The 23916-nt window shown below is 43.4% G+C and overlaps 1 protein-coding gene across 1 annotated transcript in view; it reads left to right on the top strand.

Annotated features, from left to right (window-relative positions):
- LOC123744944 (uncharacterized) overlaps positions 1 to 23916 on the top strand; it is a 231224-nt gene that overhangs the window by 45046 nt on the left and 162262 nt on the right. Inside the window, exon 2 of the mRNA XM_069306325.1 lies at positions 1767 to 5010. Within this exon, the coding sequence (XP_069162426.1) occupies positions 4929 to 5010 (82 nt within the window). The 5' untranslated portion in view covers positions 1767 to 4928. The remainder of the gene's footprint in view (positions 1 to 1766; positions 5011 to 23916) is intronic.

Raw genomic sequence — 23916 nt, 5'->3', positions numbered from 1 at the left:
TGTATGAAGCAGTATGACGCTACTGTAGTTGTATGAAGCAGTATGACGCTACTGTAGTTGTATGAAGCAGTATGACGCTACTGTAGTTGTATGAAGCAGTATGACGCTACTGTAGTTGTATGAAGCAGTATGACGCTACTGTAGTTGTATGAAGCAGTATGACACCGCTGTATATAGCGTGTATGACAGAGTGTAAATTGATTATGTGTTTTTAAGGATCATTAATCTTGTTTTTCTTATGCTACTCTCCTCTTTATTCTGAACTGATGCGTCTCTATTCCACGAAGATGGGAAGAGGAGGAATGATGATGAAGGTGATGAGAATGATGAAAATGATTTTGAAGATAATGATAGCAAGCCACAATACTGTAATGTGTTGAAATAAATTCAAAGTTGATGGCTTCCAGGCAGATCTTTCTGGGAAAATTTGAACATTATTTAAAATGCATATGCAGAAATGCACATACGGTATACATATATATAAATATGCATACAAGTATACATAAATATATAATTACATATATACACATACATACAAACAGGAGCTGAATTACATATATATACATACATACATTCAGGAGCAGGAATTCGTTCCCTCTCACATACTTATTGGTGTGCATATGTAAACATATATACATACACACATTCATACAGTGGGAAGAACGAAGCAAATTACGTATACATTACGTATACATGAAGCAGAATGAGGCAGTGTATATTAGCTCATACTGCACCGACAGCTACAACCTACAACTTAACAACCATTCACTCAAGCTACAACTTAACAACCGTTCACTCAAGCTACAACTTAACAACCGTACACTCAAGCTACAACTTAACAACCGTACACTCAAGCTACAACTTAACAACCGTACACTCAAGCTACAACTTAACAACCATTCACTCAAGCTACAACTTAACAACCGTACACTCAAGCTACAACTTAACAACCATTCACTCAAGCTACAACTTAACAACCGTTCACTCAAGCTACAACTTAACAACCGTACACTCAAGCTACAACTTAACAACCGTACACTCAAGCAACAACTTAACAACCGTATACTCAAGCTACAACTTTGTCACGACCGTGTACCAAGCCACAGTTGTAGCTTGGATGGAGAGGTCTACCCTATATAGCCTATAGAGACAGGTCAATCATGGGGATTAAGGGTCTTATATAGGGCATAAATGCAGGGCTAAATAACACCACTTTACCGGGCACACGGGGTGGGGATCGAACCCATGTGGATGGGCAGTGACAATCGTTCCTTCCCTTTGTTTCGGTGTGATGGGTGTTCAGAGAGGCTGTGACATCACGACACTTCTTAGGAAAAATGAACTCACTCGAGATTCTGTTCCATTTTACATTTAGGGAAAGTGATTTTTTTTAAGGAATAAAGGTTTTATTATTAATTTAAAAAAATAGGAATATTACGATATCTGTGAGACTACCTTGGAAGCAGAGTGCGAGTCTGAGCATACCAGGGACGCTCGTTCGATGCTCCGTCCTGCTCCAATGATTGTCCCAAAGATATATCACGTTATTACTATATCGAGATGATGTCATTATGATATCATAACGCAATCATGAAATGTTAATAACTGTTTAATAACTTTAGGATGAATTAAAACTTGTCACAATAGCTAAATGATAAACTCATTAAGAACTTTATAACAAATTCATCAAGTTATTTTGACTTTATTGAATTGATAGTGATGACGAATCTATTATTAACTATTTTTTTCTTTCTCTTTCCTTTCAGCGACATGATACCAAAACTCAGCACAAAAGTGAACTAGAAAGTGGTAAGTTAAACTTTACCAATTATACACCAAACAAAGTGGGAGAAACTGAAGAACAAAACGAATGCAAAAAAAAAAAAAATGCAAAGAACGAGTTTGGGGAAACGATTTGTATTCACTTTTATTCATTTGTATTCAAGCTTTTGAACGGAAAATAAAACTTGAATAACCATTTCAAGAAGTTCAAGGAGTTCACGTGACCATCAGTCATTAAAGGAAAAAAAAAACAAAAATAAATGCCATTAAAAACAAAATATATATATAAATAAGAAAACGAGAATATATAAATGTGATAATAAAAATCCGCCCAGTGTATAAAAGGAAGCAACAAATGCCCAAGAAAATTTAAAACCTACAAAAACCTTCAAAAACCTTCAAAAACCTTCAAAACCCTACAAAAACCTTCAAAAACAAAAGAGGGAGTGAAAGAAATCCAACAATATAGAGAGAGCCGCCGCTTGAGCACACTCAGTGAGCGTTTGAAATTGACATAGAAAGACATAATGGGGAGAAAACCTATACAAAGCCGAGAATAACCAGCAAAAAAGGGTGAAAGTAAAGGGGAAGCAGCAGTAAGCAGGGGGAAGCGAGGGGAAAGAGAGAGAGGGAGAGAGAGAGGGAGGAAAAGAGAGAGAGAGAGAGAGCAGACACAATCCAATACGACATGACTAAAATTGTACTGAAGATAACCTCTTTGCAAATAGGAAGAGGAGAGTAATGGAACAGGAAGGAATACGACAGTGGTAATGGAACAGTTGACGCCCCATTATGGAACAGGGTATGGAAGGGGGATTGCAATGGGTAGGTGAACAGTGACTCTTAAAATATATTGATATATATATATATCTGAAAATATTTGAAATGCCTTGAGAAAGCATATATCATAAAAGTGGAATAGATTTGAGTGGAACAGTAGTAAAAATGCAAGAACCTAAATAGGTAATGTGGAACAGAAGTGGAGGAGTTCCAGAGGAACTGGAAAACAAACATGGCGACCATGGCTTTCAAAGCAAATAGTGAACACCTGGTACCACTGCTTTCAAAGCAAACAGTGAACATGGCGCCAACGCTGTCACGGCAAACAGTGAAGCCCTTGTGAAAACTAGGGCAGAGGTGCACGGTCAACAGTGAAATATTAGTGACAGAAAAAAAAGTAAATAAAAGAGTGAAAATATAAAATAGTGAGAAAGAGAGAGGCGGATGAGTGCCATCTGGTGAAGAACATGAGCACTAGCAGTGTGAAGTTATCATGTAAGATTCTCAAGGTCAATAACAGTGGCTGAACAGAATAGAACACTAACCCTAAGTGAGGTGGCAAGTGAATGAACAGTTGTATATAACATGCCCCAAAAAGAACAAATTAGACGAAAAGATCAGCAGCCACATAAAAACAGACACAGAACAAACAGTTAAGAAGAACATCGAACCTGACCTTGGTGATTGAACCTACTCCAGGAAGTGGTAAGCGGTGCAGCTGGCCACTTCCCCTGTGGAACCCCCTAGTGGAACACCCTAGTGGAACCCCTAGTGGAACACCCTAGTGGAACACCCTGGTGAACACAATGTTCCAGCCAGCAACTCTCATCAACTTTTGCCTTCTCTTGCTTGTTCCAACCCCACCTCACTAGTTCGACACTCTCTCACCCCCTCAGTCAACCCCTCAAATACACTCATCAATCCTCCCCTCACCCTACCTTCAACACATCAATCCCCCCCTTCATCTGCAGAACGCGCTCCTGTATCTATATTGTGTTCCTTGCAGTACTAGTATCTAGTCCCCAAATGAAATCCCAGTATCTATATTGCTCTATTATAGTTGCAAATCTTGATATAGCATTGTATAACCTGTATACGCTGGTGTAGATGTCAGTAATCTCTCACTAAATCAGTTTACACTGGTGTAGATGTCGGTAATCTCTCAATAAATCAGTTTACACTGGTGTAGATGTCAGAAATCTCTCACTAAATCAGTTTACACTGGTGTAGATGCCAGTAATCTCTCACTAAATCAGTTTACACTGGTGTAGATGACAGTAATCTCTCACTAAATCAGTTTACACTGGCGTAGATGTCGGTAATCTCTCAATAAATCAGTTTACACTGGTGTAGATGTCAGAAATCTCTCACTAAATCAGTTTACACTGGTGTAGATGCAAGTAATCTCTCACTAAATCAGTTTACACTGGTGTAGATGACAGTAATCTCTCACTAAATCAGTTTACACTGGTGTAGATGTCAGAAATCTCTCACTAAATCAGTTTACACTGGTGTAGATGACAGTAATCTCTCACTAAATCAGTTTACACTGGTGTAGATGACAGTAATCTCTCAATAAATCAGTTTACACTGGTGTAGATGTCAGAAATCTCTCACTAAATTAGTACCGCCAAAAACGCTATATTTCTACAAGTTTCTCACATAAAAGCATAACACTTTTTTGTATTGCTGTTAGCTTGAAATTATCCTATTCCTTTGTTTCTGTGTTCATCTTAACGTGGTTTATTGTCGTGCGCTTTCTACGCCTTTCTTTAGAGATCTCAAGCAAGGTTTAATCAACTTTCTTCCTGTTTGGATTGTCGCTTTCTCGCTTTCCTCCATTTGTTTGTTTTCTCTTTTTGTTTTCCTCTTATCCCCTAGTTTCCTTTCTCATTCTCCCCCTGATTCATTTCGATTCCCTGTATTTGCTCGTGTATTTCTCCCTGCCCTCTCACATATTCGTGTCCCAGTCATGTCTCTAACTTTTGTTTGGGACTCGTATCTCTAACCCTTTCATTCGAACGCCTTTGTCATTTTAACCCCCTTCGAACCCTTCTGACATTCGAGCCAATTTAAGATTCGAACCCTTCCACCATTTAAACCTCGTATTACTTAAACTCGTGTGCTATTTGATCCCCCTCTCTACAATTCGAACCCTTGTTTATTTAGACCCACAATATTATTCACAATACCCGTTCATGCTTCACAGATGAGACGAGTTTATTGACCCTAATCTTGCTCTGGCTTTTCTAGGGACAGATTCCATCACACTCTCTCCTTCACTCCAACCTTCTCCCTCACACACACTCCCTCCCTGCATCTCATCCATAGCCCTCTCCTCCCTCCTTCTCTCCATCGCGCTACACATGATGGATTCCCGAAAACTTGGAGAGGGTTACTGGCGCCGGCTGTGGCTGATGGCTTCGTCTCTTCTCTGCCTCCTCGCAGGTGAGTGGCTGTTCTTTTGGGGCTATTTCCGATTGGGAGGAAGGGTGGGTAGGGGATTGGTTAGGTGTTGGAGGACTAGAACAGATGGAGAAGGGGGTGAGGTATTAGGATCAGAGCTGAGGTGATGAGGGTGGGGTGATTGGGAGCTTAGAGCTGGAATAGGCGAGGTGTTGAGGGGGGCTTGGCCTGTAGTATGTGATTGGAAGCCGGAATGAATTTTGTGCTGGGTATTGGAACAGAATTAGATGCGTGGCTAGGTGTTGATGAGGGAGGGAGGAGTTAGACGAGCATATTATTTACGATATAGATGCATGAATTGCCAAACTAAATTTGTGATATGAATATGGACACTATTTAACCTGGTTGATGGGGTTCTGGGAGTTCTTCTACTCCCCAAGCCTGGCCTACTTGTGAGAGTTTGGTCCACCAGGCTGTTGCTTGGAGCAGGCCCACATATCCACTACATATTCGACAACATAGCTCAAACACCGACATAGTACAATGACATGGATCATTTAAGTTCATCATCTGTGTGATTTAAACCATCTCAATTGTTCTTGAAACTCTTTGAGCTCGACAAATGTAGTCCAAGAGCCTGGGAATGAGAGCCTTGTGCCCAACGGTCCGCAGCTCAACATTATATACTGGGCAGCAATTTTGCTTAATATTTACGACTAGTTACAATGTTAGCGAAGACAAGGAACTGCTGGACGTCAGTGGAGGCGGCCGGTACCCGACAAGATCTTGAATAATATATATATATATATATATATATATATATATATATATATATATATATATATATATATATATATATATATATAAACTAATACTTGTTGGCCAGTATCCAACTATATTATGTATTATAATGTCTGGAAAAAATGTATAGAGATAAGTTCTTTCACACAAGTGCTTAAGGTGTTTAGAAGCAAACCTTACTCCTATTGTTCTCAAGGAACACAAGTCTAGGTCATTTTCTGTGTGAATTGTCCTTCCTCGAGATGGTGAGGTGTGTGTGAGGTGGTTGTGAGGTGAGAGGGGTGTGTGAGGTGGCTGTGAGGGGGGTGTGTGAGGTGGCTGTGAGGGGGTGTGTGAGGTGGCTGTGAGGGGGGGGTGTGAGGTGGCTGTGAGGGGGGGTGTGTGAGGTGGCTGTGAGGGGGGTGTGTGAGGTGGCTGTGAGGGGGGTGTGTGAGGTGGCTGTGAGGGAGGTGTGTGAGGTGGCTGTGAGGGGGTGTGTGAGGTGGCTGTGAGGGGGGGGTGTGTGAGGTGGCTGTGAGGGGGGGTGTGTGAGGTGGCTGTGAGGGGGGGTGTGTGAGGTGGCTGTGAGGGGGGTGTGTGAGGTGGCTGTGAGGGGGGGTGTGTGAGGTGGCTGTGAGGGGGGTGTGTGAGGGGGTGGTAAAAAAAATCTTGATAATTCAGTGTTTCCCAACTGATTAGCTTCAAGAGGACAACAAACCCCCCTTGAATAATGATGAACAGTACCTTACCTTGAGGTTACCTTGAGGTGCTTCCGGGGCTCAGTGTCCCCGCGGCCCGATCGTCGACCAGGCCTCCTGGTTGCTGGACTGATCAACCAGGTAAATAGGTAAATTCATCATTAAATTGGTGTTAAAATTCTAGCACGTCGTCTTCAGTCGTCGACTTGCGTGTCGACGACGACAGGGACTAGAACCTAGGCGGCGACAACAGGAGTCGACCGACAACCTCGGAAATCTACGAAACTGATTCACGTTGGTAAACATTATAATTTGCCTCACAGCTAAATGTTCGTCTGGAGAAGCACTCAATGTTAGACAATTTCTTAATTAATTTCTTGCAACATAACAACAGTCAAGTACTTGCGTCGGTCAAGGCGTCAATGGCTGCCAATCTCTCGAACTAATCTCTAGTTTGTCCAAGACACGCAACAGGAACAGTAAAAAAATACTTTCAAGATGATCCAGCAAATACTCACAGTAGAAGGGAACTATGAGGGGGAAAGTGTCAAACCATTACAACTATATAGCACTGGGAAGGGATAAGGATGGGATGGGGTAACAAGTAGCACGTAGCACGTAGCACGTAGCACGTGCTACTTGTACTACAACACATGCTCAAGAGGCATGCGTTGTGAAGAGAGCATTTCCTCGCCTGTGTCGGAGCGTGTGTTGGTGCTCTACGGGCTCTACTCTACCCGTCTGGAGCACTTTGCTTCTCTGATCTCCTGTCGAAACGTCAAACTTAATCCCTCAATACTGTTGCCATCCTGATCTCGTCAAGGGGATACAGCTGGTAGATATGACCTGACCTCGTCGCCAGGGCTGTCAAAGGTGGTAAACATAACTTGACCTTGTCGCCAAGGCGTCACAGCTGGTAGATATGACCTGACCTCGTCGCCAGGGCTGTCAAAGGTGGTAAACATGACTTGACCTTGTCGTCAAGGCGTCACAGCTGGTAGATATGACCTGTCCTCGTCGCCAAGGCGCTACAGCTGGTAGACACGGTCTGAACAAGAGTAGACCAGTGACGGGAGGGGTGTGGGCAGGAGCTGATAAAGTCGGGGTTCGTGTAATATACTGAGGCTCTGACGCCCTTACTGCTTCACTAAACACGCTCTCTTCGGGGGTATTACTCTCTAATTAAACATCACCAAGGAACAAAAAGGTTATTACGTCGCTCCTCATTGGCAGCTGTTGGCTGCTGGTTGGTGAGGGGGGGGGGGGGGGGTGGTGGTTATCTTGAGGTTATCTTGAGATGATTTCGGGGCTTAGTGTCCCCGCGGCCCGATCCTCGACCATGCCTCCACCCCCAGGAAGCAGCCTGTGACAGCTGACTAACTCCCAGGTACCTATTTACTGCTAGGTAACAGGAGCATCAGGGTGAAAGAAACTCTGCTCGTTGTTTCTCGCCGGCGCACGAGATCGAACCCGGGACCACAGGATCACGCGTTCAATATTTAATGCTACAACTTTCAGGTCTTTGCGAATTTGTTAGGTCGGTGAGATCTTCATAAGATATTTGTTTAAGTATTCTCTTTGCCACTGCTAATGAAACACCCATATCAATTTCTACCTCTGGTTTTCTACAGGCTGTCTTAGCAAACATATCAACAGTGTCATGCCTTGAGATACCAACATGTGATGGTATCCATAGGAATTTAATTTCAAATCTGTTTTCTTTAGCAGCTAAAACATTCATTCGAATATCACTGACTATTTTCTGGGTGTCACTACTATGTGCGTTCAATGCCAGGAGTGCACTCTGCGAGTCACAATATATAAGTCCACTGCCTTTGTCTTTTAAAAATTCAGTGGCAAGGTATATGCCTGCAAGTTCGGTTTGAGTTGGTGACAGGTGGTGGTGACAGGTGGTGGTGAGAGGTAGTGGTGAGAGGTGGTGGTGACAGGTGGTGGTGAGAGGTGGTGGTGGTAGGTGGTGGTGAGAGGTGGTGGTGAGAGGTAGTGGTGATGGTGGTGAGGGGTGTGTAGGGCAGAGGCCCTGACGTCAGTGCCACCACCATCCTAGTGGTGGTGGCACTGTGTGATTAGGATGAAATCTCAACGTCTAATCGCGTTGACGTTGATTAGACGTTGAGCAGTAAATCTCGTCCTCACCACACACTCAGACCTCGACAAAGCACTCAGGAGAGTGCGAAAGACTTGCTGTAAATTCCTTATATAAATTTCACAAATACACAAGTGTAGGTTTTTATCCAACATACATTTTAATCCCATAAAACATCAGTGTTAATACACAAAATACAACTTCTGATTCACAACAACTGAGAGATAGAAAGGAAAAACTAGAAATAGAGAGAAAGGAAGAGCGAGAAATAGAGAGAAAGGAAGAGCGAGAAATAGAGAGAAATTAATAGCTAGAAATAGAGAGAAAGGAAGAGCGATAAATAGAGAGAAATAGAGAGAAATAGAGAGAAATGAAGAGCTAGAAATAGAGAGAAAGGAAGAGCGAAAAATAGAGAGAAATAGAGAGAAAGGAAGAGCGAGAAATAGAGAGAAAGGAGTGCGAGAAATAGAGAGAAAGGAAGAGCGAGAAATAGAGAGAAATGAAGAGCTAGAAATAGAGAGAAAGGAAGAGCGAGAAATAGAGAGAAAGGAAGAGTGAGAAATAGAGAGAAAGGAAGAGTGAGAAATAGAGAGAAAGAAAGAGCGAGAAATAGAGAGAAAGGAAGAGCGAGAAATAGAGAGAAAGGAAGAGCGAGAAATAGAGAGAAAGGAAGAACGTGAGCAGTATAAACCCCCATTATCCTTGGCAATTTTCTGCCTTAAGTGCACAGCACCTGTGTGCCCACCATCTCACTGGGGTTTTAAGGTAAGGCACTCTAGCAAACGGCCCATTATGTCTCTCTCTCTCTTCATTTACCCCCGTAAAAGAACCGTCCCTATTTGTATGTATATTTACCGCAAAGCCGAAGCTCTATATGGCAGAGAGACTCACTCGACGGAGGAGTTTTTAGCACAAAATTGTCCTCCTTTGATAGGGTCGTTTAGCTACCTGTTGTCCAATCATATCCCCGCCCCCCTAGCCTGTCGACCAATCATACCGCCTAGCCTGCCGTCCAATCACGCCTCCGAGCTTGTCGTCCAATCATCTTTTTCTAGCCTGGCGTCCAAGCACGACCCCCCCTAGCCTGGCGTCGAAGCACGACCCCCCCTAGCCTGGCGTCCAAGCACGACCCCCCTAGCCTGACGTCCAAGCACGACCCCCTAGCCTGGCGTCCAAGCACGACCCCCCCTAGCCTGGCGTCCAAGCACGACCCCCCTAGCCTGGCGTCCAAGCACGACCCCCTAGCCTGACGTCCAAGCACGACCCCCTAGCCTGACGTCCAAGCACGACCCCCCTAGCCCTGGCGTCCAAGCACGACCTCCCCCTAACATGTCCAGCTGCGCCCCTTAGTCTGTCATCCAATCATACCCCCCAAGCATGTTGTCCAATCACTCCCCCTAGCCTGTTAACCAATCACGCTCCTAAGCTCCTTGATCTCTCTCCTCAGTCCTCTAACACCTTGTTGATGCCCTGCCGTTAATGGTTCCAGGAACCGCGTTGACGCTCTCCGTTGTGCGCGGGAATTTGTAGAGATCTAGCCGGAGCGTTCTTCTTTCTCCCTGGAGGATTTACCCCTAAGGGTCCACGGCGGTGTTCGTCATATCCTCTTAGTTCTGGAAGCTCATATCACCGTCGTCTCTCTCTCTCTCTCTCTCTCTCTCTCTCTCTCTCTCTCTCTCTCTCTCTCTCTCTCTCTCTCTCCCTGCTGTGGATGACTCCTGTGGTCCATCTGAATCCTTCGCCGCTTTGTCTGCTACCCTTCGCGCCTAGCCATTCCTGATGGGGATGTTGGAGCAGTCTTTCAAGTCCTCCTTTTCCGATGTAAGCGTCGTGGACAACACGCTTCTGTTCTGGGATGGATCCACTTAGGCGGAAACCCTCTTGCATGGGTACTAAGAGATGCTGTGCCTTGTATAGGGGCGTCCTTGCACTCGCCTATCAATCCTTACCTGTCAAGTGTCTATGAGGGAGTGAGGTTTACGGGCTCACCATAGCCCGTGCTACATGGACACTTAGTTCTAAGTAGCTAAATCTAAAACAACGAACAACAACAATGCCTTGTTGTACCTGTTGCATTACAACTGAACTATTTTGACGGTAAAATTCCTTGTCGAGTCTGGCCTTGGAGTTGTGGATGAATGTGACTTCTGCAGCTCCATTTGTTGATTACCATTTCTTTTTTTTCTCTCAATTTGAGGAGGTTATCCTTGTTCACCTTGTCTATTCCTTCCCCCTCAGTATATTGTATGTTGTGATCATATTCACCTCATGTTTCTTTTCTCCGCTAGGGTTGTGAGATTCAATTCCATTACTCTATTCCGACAGCTTTACTCTCTTAACTCTGGCGCCAATCTTGTTGCATACCTCAAGGATTTTCATTTTTGGTTTTTAGGCTTTACAACGTTCGGATTCCATGGCGGCGAGGTGTGTGTGTGTGTGTGTGTGTGTGTGTGTGTGTGTGTGTGTGTGTGTGTGTGTGTGTGTGTGTGTGTGTGTGTGTGTGTGTGAAGAGTGTGTGTGTACGTGAAGGGTGTGTGAAGTGCATGAGCGTGTAATGTGTGTGTGGCTTTGAGATTTGTATACAAAATTACGTGTTTGCTCATATTAAAAAAGCAAAAAATATTAAATCAAGCAACTCTACCATTATGTTCACGCGTCTGTGATAAATTTGTAAGTCTGCAAGTGTAAGACTTTGTGAATCTGTGAATCTTTAAGACTTTGCAAGTATGAGACTTTGTGAGTCTGTGAGTCTGTCAACCTGACAGATTGTCTGCTTGACCAAGTGTGCTCCTAACACCTAACTTGCTCTACATCTCTCAACTTCTTTACTAGTAGACTTCTGGCCTAGAAACAGGGTGTTGAATACATGAAATAAAGTCAGAACCCTTAACTGTGGACTGGAAAATAGAATTAGAAAATAAATGAATCCTGGTAAAATTGCTTTGGCATTAGAAGTGTGAATCAGCCAAATGGAGGTAACTGGAGGGAATTTACGTTGGAAAGACTTAAAAAAAAACAGGTTGGACAGATAAAATAGTGGAAATAGATGGATATGTAAGCACAAGAAAGGACGAGGATGTGGGAGGGAGGGTGTGAGGATGGGTGGAAGAGATGTGTTGCAATGTGGGAGGGGGAAGATGGGAGGGGGGGGGAGAGGGGGAGGTATGTGAGAGGTGAGAGATGGATCACTGAGACAGACTGGACGCGTTGACATATTAATCCACCGGAACGAGACACGTTAACACAGGGAGAAGAACCTCAGGGAGAAGAAAGGGACAAAGGAATCTTAACTTTTGTAGAGTTACTACTTTTCTTTTTTTCCCGCCTACATGAGTCGTGCGAACACCGCGTGAAACAGATCAATGGAACACTCATCATTGTCAGCAATATGAAGATTGTGAGACTCGAGGCCTTGTTTACACTGCAAGGTGCAGCAACATACAACGGGAATGCCTGTTAGCCGTTAACTCCTGTTAGGACCTCCTGTTATCCGGCTTAGTGATTTCACTCTCACAACTCATTTTAAACTGCACCTTACTAGTTCCTACCCCCCCCCTTCCTCCCCTCGCCGAGACACAATCCATCAATCGATTTACAACCAGGTTCCCAAATAATGTTTGGGTGGACAGTAGTAGTAGAGACTATGGGGTTGCGCTCTGGTTGTCGGTCTGGAGTGGCCTCACCATGGCGCAAAGCCAGGGTAAGTTGATTCGGGGGAGAAGCTGTTACCCAGGCAGCAGGTCCCCCCTCTCCATGGGTGCATATATATAGCTAAGGATCGGTGCTACGTCGTCCCTTTCCCCCCTGTCCAGAGGTTCGAACTTGGGTGAATATTGCTCAAAAGAGAGAGGACGCTATTGATCCCTCTACCCGCTACACCACAGAAACCCTTCCAGTGGAGTGTCATGATGGCCCAGGCACACTGGAAAGCTAATAAGGACACAACATGGCCGCTCGGTTTGTAAAAAAAAAAAACATCAAGACAATTTTCGAAATTAAAATACTTAAATGTTCAAATAGAATGAGAATAATTCTTTCAATGGAGTATTGTTGCTGGCATCTTTAAGGCTGTTTCTGTCTGGACACGTAACGAGGTGTTTATCGTCATCTTCGAACCACTCGCCTGAGAGAGAGAGAGAGAGAGAGAGAGAGAGAGAGAGAGAGAGAGAGAGAGAGAGAGAGAGAGAGAGAGAGAGAGAGAGAGAGAGAGAGAGAGAGAGAGACAGAGAGAGACAGACAGAGACAGAGAGACACAGTCAGAGAACTAACATATATAAAGATAGCAAGAGCAAGAACATTCGCAAAAAATTAGAGATGTCAAAGTGCTATTTTCCCTTTCATGACATTTTAAATTGAGAGAATTAGCAGTTTACTTTTGTACTTGTACGGAGGAGACCGGAGAGGATAAGAGAGGAGCTGGTGTTTATATGAGCTGAGTGCCTCAGAATAGTGTCTCAGAGAAGCATCTCAGAATAGTGTCTCAGAGAAGCATTCAAGAATAGTGTCACAAAACAGGTCACCATCAACCAACACAGCATCATATTAGTCAAGAACTAGTCCACCACTCTTAAAACTATCCTTGTATTATACGCGAATTACACACACTGAATTACTGAATGGGGTGAGAATAGCTTGAGCTACCTCATCCCTTTGTGTGTATTTTACCTCAATAAACTTATTTCAATTTCAATTTCAATTTACACACACAAATCCCAATAGCGGTGATACATCAAATGAACAAATCCACAAAGGGGCAGTGACGAGGGTTCGAACCTGCGTCCGAGAGGATCCCAGACGTCACGGCCCTTGTGGACTTGTTCATTATACGCGACGCTTCAGCAAAAGTAACATAATGATATTTAAGCCCAAGACTCCCTTACCATCCTCAAAATATCCAACATGGTAGTTCAGGAACCGAAGTACTTGCCAGCTTAACTATATACGATCCAGTGGCACCACAACTATGCACGAGGCTTGGCACTGTCTCCCCCCCCCCCTCTGGGTGCCCCGACTGGCTCGTCCGGCTGCTGGGGAGGGGGGGGGGACAGGGTGGGGGGCCGGGGGGGGTGACAGGGGGGGCCGTGGGGGGACAGGGTGGGGGGGAATGGGGAATTTGTCGAGTGGGCTGATCTATGTCGGCGATAAATTTCCGGTGCTTGGAAATACTCAGAGCCGAACTTTGCGGTGAGATACGACCGGCTCAGCCTAGGGAAGGTCCTCCCGGACTTGACGGGGCTCGGAAAACTAAGACATGCTCTCTCTGATTCGCTCGGAAGCTGCCCAACTGTTTGTGAATGTCACACACACACACACAATAGCCACCAGGGGGAGGGCTTGGTGGCTGAGTAGGACAGCGGTCTGGACTCGTAATCCTATGGCCCCGGGGAATCGATTTCCCGGCGATGGTGGAAACAAATGGGCAGAGTTTCTTTCAGACTGATGCCCCTGTTTACCTAGCAGTAAATAGGAACCTGGGAGTTAGACAGCTGTTACGGGCTGCTTCCTGGGTCTGTGTGTGTGTGTAGGAAAACAAATCAGTTGATTGACAATTGAGAGGCGGGCCGAAAGAACCAGTGCTCAACCCCCGCAAGCACAACTAGGTGAATACACACAAGCACGCATGCATTTACAGAGGTGCGCAGAACGACACTCAGGCAGATGCGTACAGGGAAAAATTACACATTTTTTATTTATTTATTTATTTATTTTATTATTTTCTACCACAGACGTGGCCACACATTTACAATGCTAACCAGCATATATACATTTTCTTCTGTCCTCCACATTATAAGGTTATAAGTAAATTTATAAAGTGTTCTTTTTAGTTGTTGTTGGTGTTGTAGATTCGCTACCTGGAACAAAAAGTTCCAAGTAGCACGGGCTATGGTGATCCCGATCATATTTAAACTGTAGGTGTATATGGAGCGCCTCGATAAGGTGCACAGAACCCCTTCATGGGGTCCAGGAAGCCCTTAGACCCTGAGGTGCATAAACCCCCCCCTCCATGGGGGTGCATGAACCCCCCCCTCAATGGGGTGCATGACCCCCCCCCCTCCATGGGGTGCATGACCCCCCCCCTAAATGGGGTGCATGACCCCCCCCCCTCTCCATGGGGTGCATGACCCCCCCCCCCTCAATGGGGACTAGACGCCACCTTTATTATTAAAACATCACGTCATTAAACTTTACATTAAATCTCAGAAATAAACTTTTCTGTAAAAATTTGCCGTTTTCCAACCCAAAAACGATTTTTCAGGAAGGAGGAGGAGGCCTGGCATCCTTAACTACAACTTCGGTATTAGACACGGTTAATTAAGTAAAAGTGCACTGTATTCGTTATCACGGGACGAAAATCTTGTGCCTACACAGCGATATATACAAATTGAAATATTTGTTCATTTAGAGCCATATATAAACCCTTCGAATGTGTTTTAAACTTATGTCAGGTGAAGTAGATATAAAGAGGTGATATCATGTGTATTAGAAACAGTTCTCACGTATAGCGATTTGTTTACACCAACAGCTGATCACAGGGTTGCCAGGTATCAGCTGATTGCAGCGTTGCCAGGTCCAAGATTACCTTCAATATCTTCCCTTACCCCCCCCCCCCCCGCCTCAAACCCTCCCTACCATGGGGGATTCACCATCACTCCCATGGGAGGTTCACCATCACTCCCATGGGAGGTTCACCACCACTCCCATGTATCAACCTCCGCTGTAAGTGGGACAAGTTTCTTAATATCCTCCAGACGGTGAAAGAAAAAAAATGAATTTCTTAAACTTATCTTGAAGAAAACGTATTTTAACATATTTATTGTTATCTTTTTGTTTTCAAAGAGTTGGCTGATTTAAGGTACCCAATCCCAACACTATGATGGGGTACCCAATCCCAACACTATGATGGGGTCCCCAATCCCAACACAAAGATGGAGTATCAGATTACACGATGTAACACAATTTTTGCATCTGGGAAGTATGTCTTATTTTGTGTATCTAATCTTTTGTTTATCTTATTTTGTTTATCTAATGCTTATGCCGCCGAAGCATAGAAAATACCTATTATTCCCTCTCAAAGTAAGCTCCACTTGGACGGTCGGGGATTGAACGCCGATCTGTAAGAAGCGAAATTGTCGCTCTGATCTGAAAGATCTTGGCCTGCTACTCTTCTTCCCTCTTATGGACCCCAATATCCTGCACTCCTTCCTCCTTGCGGACCCTGGCATCCTATGCTCCTTCATCTTGGCGCGAGTCCTGTACACGCGAGTCATCGCGAATATGGGAATAAAATCGACGAGGAGAGTTGCTTGGGGTTCCCTGTGGGGATAGGAGCTAGTAGCTACCCAAGTAGAGTCTTGCTTGTGGCTGCCAGTGTTGAGAGAGGTCCAAGGAGAGGCCGGGTGTCTAAGGTCTGTGTCAGACCATAACAGCAGTCCTGGCAGATGTTACTGGTGAACGATTGATTGATGAAGATTAAGCCACCCAAAAGGTGGCACGGGCATGAATAGCCCGTAAGTGGTGGCCCTTTGGAGCCATTACCAGTATCAAGAGCTAATACTGGAGATCTGTGGAGGTGCGACTGCACCCTGCGTGACGGGAGATGTCTCCAGGACCAAATGGTGACCAAATGGTGGTGCAGTGAACGCTCACCTCCTGTTGTTTAAGGGATATTCATGCCCTTACCACCTCTTGGGTGGCTTAATCTTTATCAGTCATCAATCTCACCTCCTGCTTGTAATGAGCCAGCAGGACACCCCCTAAGTGACGCTTGTGTCTGCTTGTAGCGTTAACAGCAGAGACGGAAAGAAAACTTAGGAAAAGAACGATAGAAAAGATAGAAAATGATAAAATATATACCAAATACAAATATAAAACAAAAATCCTAAAGTAGACTTTTTAACATTTAAATCTGGAAAAAAACAAAATATTGATGAAAACAGCAAGTTATTGCAGGGCAAAAGTAAGATATTGTAGAGGTAGTGTAGAAGAGCAATATATTGGAAAGGAGTTTGAAAAAATATATAATAAAATCATAGGCCTATTTAAGACGCTTTGGAAAAAAAAAACTTTGAAAAATAAATGGAAATCGTTTATTGATAGTGATGGTAGTGAGGACAACGTCGGCTGCCGATGGAACAGCTTCGTTCGCCTGCAAAGGACAGATTCCAGATTGGACTTGGCTGCAGTTTCTTTAAAATTTTGTTGTTGTGTTTATCTCAGGTGAAACAGCGCACAAAGACCTGGCGTTTAACGAGCAGACTTGCCAGAGCTCACGACCCGTGACAGCCAAACTTTTAATATTGTTTACATCTCTCTCTCACTTTCTGGAGGATAAACAAATTTACGAACTTTCATTTAGTCTTAAATATGACTTGCACAAGTCGTAAATTAATCTCAAAGGGGACACAGATAACTTGCAGAACTCGGTATTATATTAGGAAGTCTACCTTTTAATCACCTAATTATAATAAGCCGTTTGAAATCAATTTCGAGGCACTGATTTATCAGCTTCCTTGGCTCAACTTATTTTCTGATTACTCTTCGTGTTAGCTATCAACTAATGCAAGCAATAGCAGATGCAACGCAGCAAACCACCAAATATAATTAATCTGTTCGTTAACCCTCAAAAGTCGCCTCATTTACTCATGGAAAGATTTTTGTTGCAGCATCACTCGACAAGCCAGGGAGATGAGTCCCTAGAGAGAGACTCACTCCAGATGACGCAAAAAAATATATAATGGTTTATTTATCCGTTGGCTTCTATCAACAGCGGATTAGTGCAACATGAGACGATTAATGAATTACACTTACAAAAGTAAATCCTGAGTATGTGTGTTTTTTTTTTTTTATTAGTTTAGGTCGTATTTGGTTGTTGACAAAAATTTCATATTCTAAAAATAAGTAAAGTTTTCAATTTGGCCGCAGGAAAATATTGAAGAGTGCGGTTGACTGTGGCGGGAATCACTCGCTGCCAATTGAAATTTTTATCGCCGAGTGAAGATTGTAAATCTCTGAAACCCGTAATGAGTTTAAACTTTCAAAGTATCATAACTTTTAGAAAACACACACGAGTGCATTTACCAACCCCCCCCCAACCCCTCACCCCCCCAAAAAAACAACAACAACCCTGTCCACAACACTAAAAATAATATTCAGTGATGAGTTTAAAGCAGGTTCACAATTACAAATTTTTACATCACATTACTTAGTTGGGTAAACATGTTTGTAATTCCGTTTTCTAAAATGACATTTTGTTTTTCATTTGACTCTTTCTTTTCTACCCTCGGTAGTTTTGCAAAGACATTTGTGCTGCAGAGGTCAGCTGAGCCCCAGAGGTCAAGGTCAACAGCTTGCAAAGACGGCACAAGACGGAACACATTTGCTACTCGTCTACTAAGCCAAGATATACTCAAGACAGTCAGACAAGCATCTCACTGTCCCCCAGACTAACAGTCTAAGAACTGATTTATACAAGCACAGAGACCAGGGAATGGAGACCCCAGAGACCTGGGAATGGAGACCCAGAGACCTGGGGATGGAGACCCCAGAGACCTGGGGATGGAGACACAGAGACCTGGGAATGGAGACCCCAGAGACCTGGGAATGGAGACACAGAGACCTGGGAGACACAGAGACCTGGGAATGGAGACACAGAGACCTGGGAATGGAGACCAAAATCCTTACCCCTTTACTCTGAAGAGATGCCTCTGTACATCGCTGTGGCCTATCTCTTAATCCCATACGCATTTGGTAGTTAATGCCATTAACAATAATATTTAATCCCATTAGCACGCGTATTGCTAAGGTTATTTAACCCCATTTTTTACTTCCATTGAACCTAAGTGAAGTTTGTCTTGCTTTTATTTCTCATATCTCAGATTTCACTTCCATGTGATGGGTGATCACAGATTTCACTTCCATGTGATGGTGATCACAGATTTCACTTCCATGTGATGGTGATCACAGATTTCACTTCCATGTGATGGTGATCACAGATTTCACTTCCATGTGATGGTGATCACAGATTTCACTTCCATGTGATGGTGATCACAGATTTCACTTCCATGTGATGGTGATCACAGATTTCACTTCCATGTGATGGTGATCACAGATTTCACTTCCATGTGATGGTGATCACAGATTTGAATACCAATCATTACGTTTTGCTCCCAAGTTTAACACTGATACAAATTTTACCTTCGAGTTTCACATAATTCGAAACTTCCTTGAAATCAGCAGTTGATGTGAACTGTAGGTTCACATTGAACCTTCTCCCAAGATAAATGTCAGTTTGAGTAGCGATACACTAAAGTAGTGAACCCCCCACTTAAATGTGACCACCTCCCCCCAGATGTGTAACTCCTCTCCCCACTCTGATCTTCAATAGTGTATACACTTCCCCACTCTGATTCCCAACAGATAACGCTCCCCACACTCCCCACTGTGGGAAGGGGGAGGGGAAAGAGGAGAAGGGGGTGATGTCTGAGTGGGAGACGCCCAGGGCGTTTCTCAGCTGATGTCGAGCACAAGTTGGGGGACAAAAACAGAAAATTAATGTAATCAGTGTGTGTGGTCTTGGAGGGTACTTCCGTCTCCTTTGTTCCCTCTTTATTCTCCCTTGTTTCCCCCCTCTTTCCTTCCCTGTTGTGCCTCCTCTCCTTTGCTAGCTCTCTTCTCTCTTGCGCATCCTCTTACCGCCTTTGTCCTCTTTCATCCTCTCGCTGGGTTCATCTTCCTGACCTTCCCATGCATCTATTGTCGCTGTTTTCATTCTGTAGAATAATTAACGTCCTTATAGAGTTCTTCATCTCTTTCTCCCATCTATCTCTGTATTTCCCTTCTTCACACCTGCTCTATCTCTCTTCCTCTCACCAACCCTCTCACTAACTCTCTCTCTCTCTCTCTCTCTCTCTCTCTCTCTCTCTCTCTCTCTTCTTTGCATCCAGCCTTTTTATTTCCGTTCCTTCTATCCAGCATCACTGTATCTTTCCTGCATACCATCCGTCTCTCCCGCCCTTTTCCATCTGTCAATGCCTTTCATTTCTCTATTTCGTGTTATCGAATCGTTCCTTCTCTCTCTCTCTTCCTCTCCCACAAAGTGACTTTCAATTTCTTTGGGATCACTGTCTATCCCTTCCCCCTCTTCCTGTCCCAGAAAGTGACCTACCCGTTCTTTGGGATCACCCATCCATTCCGGTGTCTGGCAGTTCCGTTGTAAATTGGGTAATTGTAACAAACTTTCTCCTGTTTTTCCATTTATCGCCTTCCGATATTTTCCTCATTTTTAACTTCTGAACTTTACGCAGCAAAGAATTATTGCTGTCTTGCGTGAGTTCCTCGCCGGAATCTGATAGTAAATTCAGGTTTATAGCGTTAAAACACAAGAATCAGGTGTTTTTAAGAGTTAAAACACATGAATCCACTCTGTAGAATAATTAACTCTGAAGAATGAATCAGGCTTTCTTAGCGTTACAATTCGCGAATTATGTTTTTTTTGTGTTAAATCACACGAATTAATTTTAGCATTAAAACACACGAATCCGATATTCTTATAAAAACAAAAACTAATCGTGTTTTAGGGTTAAATACACGAATTGGGTTAGGGTTAGTTCGGCTTGGCTATCTTAAAATTGGGTAACGTTAGGTAAGATTTAAAAGGTTAGGTAAGGTTAGGTAAGGTTAGGTAATAATTGGCTTCGTTATGATAAGCCAATTAGGTCAGGTAGTTTTAACATTTTCATTCAGAGTATAACATCAAACGGGAGACCATGAAAGCGATGTCTCTCTGAACTTCAGCAATATCCATGTTAATGTGGGTTGTTGACATAGTGTCCGCCTATATTTGTCCACAAACTGAGTGTAAGGTGAGGCTGGAGCATTCAATCAATCCTCAGGGTATAGTCAGCCATGGGGCGCCCGTCGCCAAAGGGGCACCCGTAAAAAAAATTAAATTCATACCCTGTAATACCCCTCCAAAAAATTAATTCTCTCAAATATGTTACTTTTATATATATTTTTGTTTGTAGTTAAGCCTCGGGGTATGTTAGTTTTGTTTGTAATGATATGTATATAGTAATATTTTTTCATATTTTGTTTACGTGGATGGAACATTTGGACAATGATTTGAGGATTATCCATTAGAAAAATACCCAAACCCTGAACAAAATTTAAAACTAACTAAAAATGGCACAATTAGAAGTCAAGATCTGTATATAGGTCCGGCGCTACATCTGGTTTTTGGTTGTAAAAACATTTTGAGAGTCTTTTGAGATTTTAGCTGGACTCGTGTTCATTGTTCTTGCGTTTCGCTCGAGGAAATTAGCTTTGTCTCGAGCAAGTATTTTTGTTTACGCTGCGACAGTGAAATTATTTTCATTACGGACAAATATGTATACTGGTCCTTCAGGGGGAAAATTGCTCAAGAGTCTTTTGTTTCCTTCAAGATGTACACAATACATACATCTGAAAACGACATGAATTGTCCAAGAACTGGCTGCTTGGCTTCAACTGAACAAATGCAAGGTGATAAATTTTTTTTGGAAAAAAAAGAGGATGCAACCCATAAGGACAGCACGAGATGATCACGAAACAGGTATTTAAAATTAATAAGAAAATTATCTAAGACTAATGTAAATTTTCTACAATAATAGTTTTGCCGTCTGGGTTGTTGGTGAGGACGAGAGTGTTGACACACACGGGGCAAGATAATGACAACCTTCGCCCGTACTCAACCCTTAACACTGCCTAGATCAGGGTGAGAGAATAGGAGGGAGAGAGGGAGGGAGGGAAGGTTTAAATACGAGAAAAAGGCAGTGTAATTTGGGCTTCAAAACTTTAAAAATATAAAAAATGAAACAAGAGGGGACATGATCGCGACATATATATATATATATATATATATATATATATATATATATATATATATATATATATATATATATATATATATATATATCCTACTAAGCGGGTATATTATCCAAGGTGAGCCACAAGGATATCAGGAAGCACTTTAATACCAGAGAAGTGAATAGGTGTAATGAGTTTAGATGAATAGGTAGCCGAGACTTACTTCATTCATAGGTTTTAAAATAGGGATGACGAAAACAAAACCATTTGGAGCCCAATAAATTCCCCTGAGTAACAGCTAACTAGAGAGAGACCTGGGGAGAGGGAAGGGGAGTGGGGGGAGTTAGACTTGAGCATTGAAGCTCTCAGAAACAATTCAATGAACTAACATTCGCACGAAATCTTCCTAATCTCTTGGTGTCAAGTCAGCACAGACACGACACGTCAGGCACATAATCTGTGGCTCGTCAGGGGGGGGGGGGGTAGAGTGCCGCCGCAAAGTTTAATGCTCGACGTTCACTACTTGCGGCTCACATCCCGACACACCGAGAGCAGTTTGTACACCCTGAGCACGTGATTCAGGTCAACTCTCGTCTCTTTATGATGTGAAGAAAGATTAGCAGACACGAGAGTTTCAGTGTGTGTGTGTATACTCATCTATTTGTGCTTGCGGGGGTTGAGCTCTGGATCTTTGGTGTGTGTGTGTGTGTGTGTGTGTGTGTGTGTGTGTGTGTGTGTGTATGTGTGTGTGTGTGTGTGTGTGTGTGTGTGTGTGTGTGTGTGTGTGTGTGTACTCACCTATTTGTGCTTGCAGGATCGAGCATTGACTCTTGGATCCCGCCTTTCCAGCCATTGGTTGTTTACAGATTCCTGAGCCTACTGGGCTCTATCATATGTACATTTGAAACTGTATGGAATCAGCCTCCACCACATCACTTCCTAGTGCATTCCATTTACTAACTACTCTGACACTGAAAAAGTTCTTTCTAATGTCTCTGTGGCTCATTTGGGTACTCAGCTTCCACCTGTGTCCCCTTGTTCCCCTTGTGTGTGTGCGCGTGTGTGCGTGTGTGTGTATGTGTGTGTGTGTGTGTGTGTGTGTGTGTGTGTGTGTGTGTGTGTGTGTGTGTGTGTGTGTGTGTGTGTGTGTGTGTGTGTGTTACCGAATACAAGTGTGTAAGGAGTGGAAGGGATGGATGGGAGGGGAAAGTACAATTGGTCACTTCTGGTCTTCTCTGTATTAATGAACTACTAAGTCACTCATCCCCCCTCTTCACTGCCCCTTGTCTGCTCCCTCCACCAACTAACTCTCCGTCAGTATCAGTAGAGTCAACAACTTTGATTGCTGTTGATGCAATTAGCTCGGTAGAGTCTGTATAGACAATTTAAATTCGTGGTTGAGATCTCGAGACCTTTTGATCTTAAAAGCTCTCTTTGATTACGAACACATTCTTGGTAAAGCTCTTGATAACGAACATAGTCTGAGGCAGCTAGTTAAGACCAGGTTTTTGTGTTATAATGTGTCCTTCATACTCTTGATGATTTGCTTAGCTCTAAGGATCATTTAAGGATAATTTGGACGTGTACACGTGTACAGGCGATGAGTCACAATAACGTGGCTGAATTATGTTGACCAGACCATACACTTAGAAGGTGAAGGGACGACGACGTTTCGGTCCGTCCTGGACCATTCTCAATGTCGATTGTGTCCTGGACCATTCTCACAATCGACTTGAGAATGGTCCAGGACGGATCGAAACGTTGGACGTGTGTATATACCTTTTGGTTGAACCAGAATACCTTAATTGGCTAGTAGAGTCGTCTGTAGTTAAGGATGTTGCTATGTCAGTTGCTATCAACCATATGTGTGAGGTAATGAGGTGGTTGATGCCAAAGATGGTCTTGCAACGTCATGTTGTTAAGGGTCGTCTAATGATAAAAGATTGAGGGTGGGCTGCAATGGTAATGCAAGTCGATTGTGAATCCTAGAATCCAAATCCTAGAAGGATCCTAGTAACAAAGAATCCTAGTACGTTCCACACAGAAATCACAATTGCGTGATGAAACAAGCTCTCAGACGCAGGTTCGAATCCTCGTCACGGCCCTTGTGGATTTATAATAATAATAATAATTTTTATTTAGGCAAAGGTACATACATAAAGAGATTTTACAAAGTTTGTTGGCTTTATAGATAAGAGCTAGTACATACAATGCCTAAAGCCACTATTGTTCTATTTGTTCATTCCTAGTACGTTCCATTCACCTGGACTCGTATTTGCAAGTTCGACCTCTTCTAACCTGTTTCCCTGATATACGGTCGTGCGGTGGGATATAATATGTTTGTATATATCATAAAGAGACAGCTTGGTCCAATGGTTTTGTCACAGAAGATATTGAGGTTCCTCTCGTATAGCAAGCATTGATCCCAGCTTTATGAAGTAGGTCTTCCCAGGTTATCTTGAGGTTATCTTGAGATGATTTCGGGGCTTTTTAGTGACCCCGCGGCCCGGTCACTAAAGC

The sequence above is a fragment of the Procambarus clarkii genome, chromosome 57 (assembly GCF_040958095.1).
Source record: "Procambarus clarkii isolate CNS0578487 chromosome 57, FALCON_Pclarkii_2.0, whole genome shotgun sequence".
Classification (NCBI taxonomy): Eukaryota; Metazoa; Arthropoda; class Malacostraca; order Decapoda; family Cambaridae; genus Procambarus; species Procambarus clarkii.
Note: the sequence above shows the minus strand (reverse complement) of the source record. Positions and strands in the feature narration are given on the sequence as shown.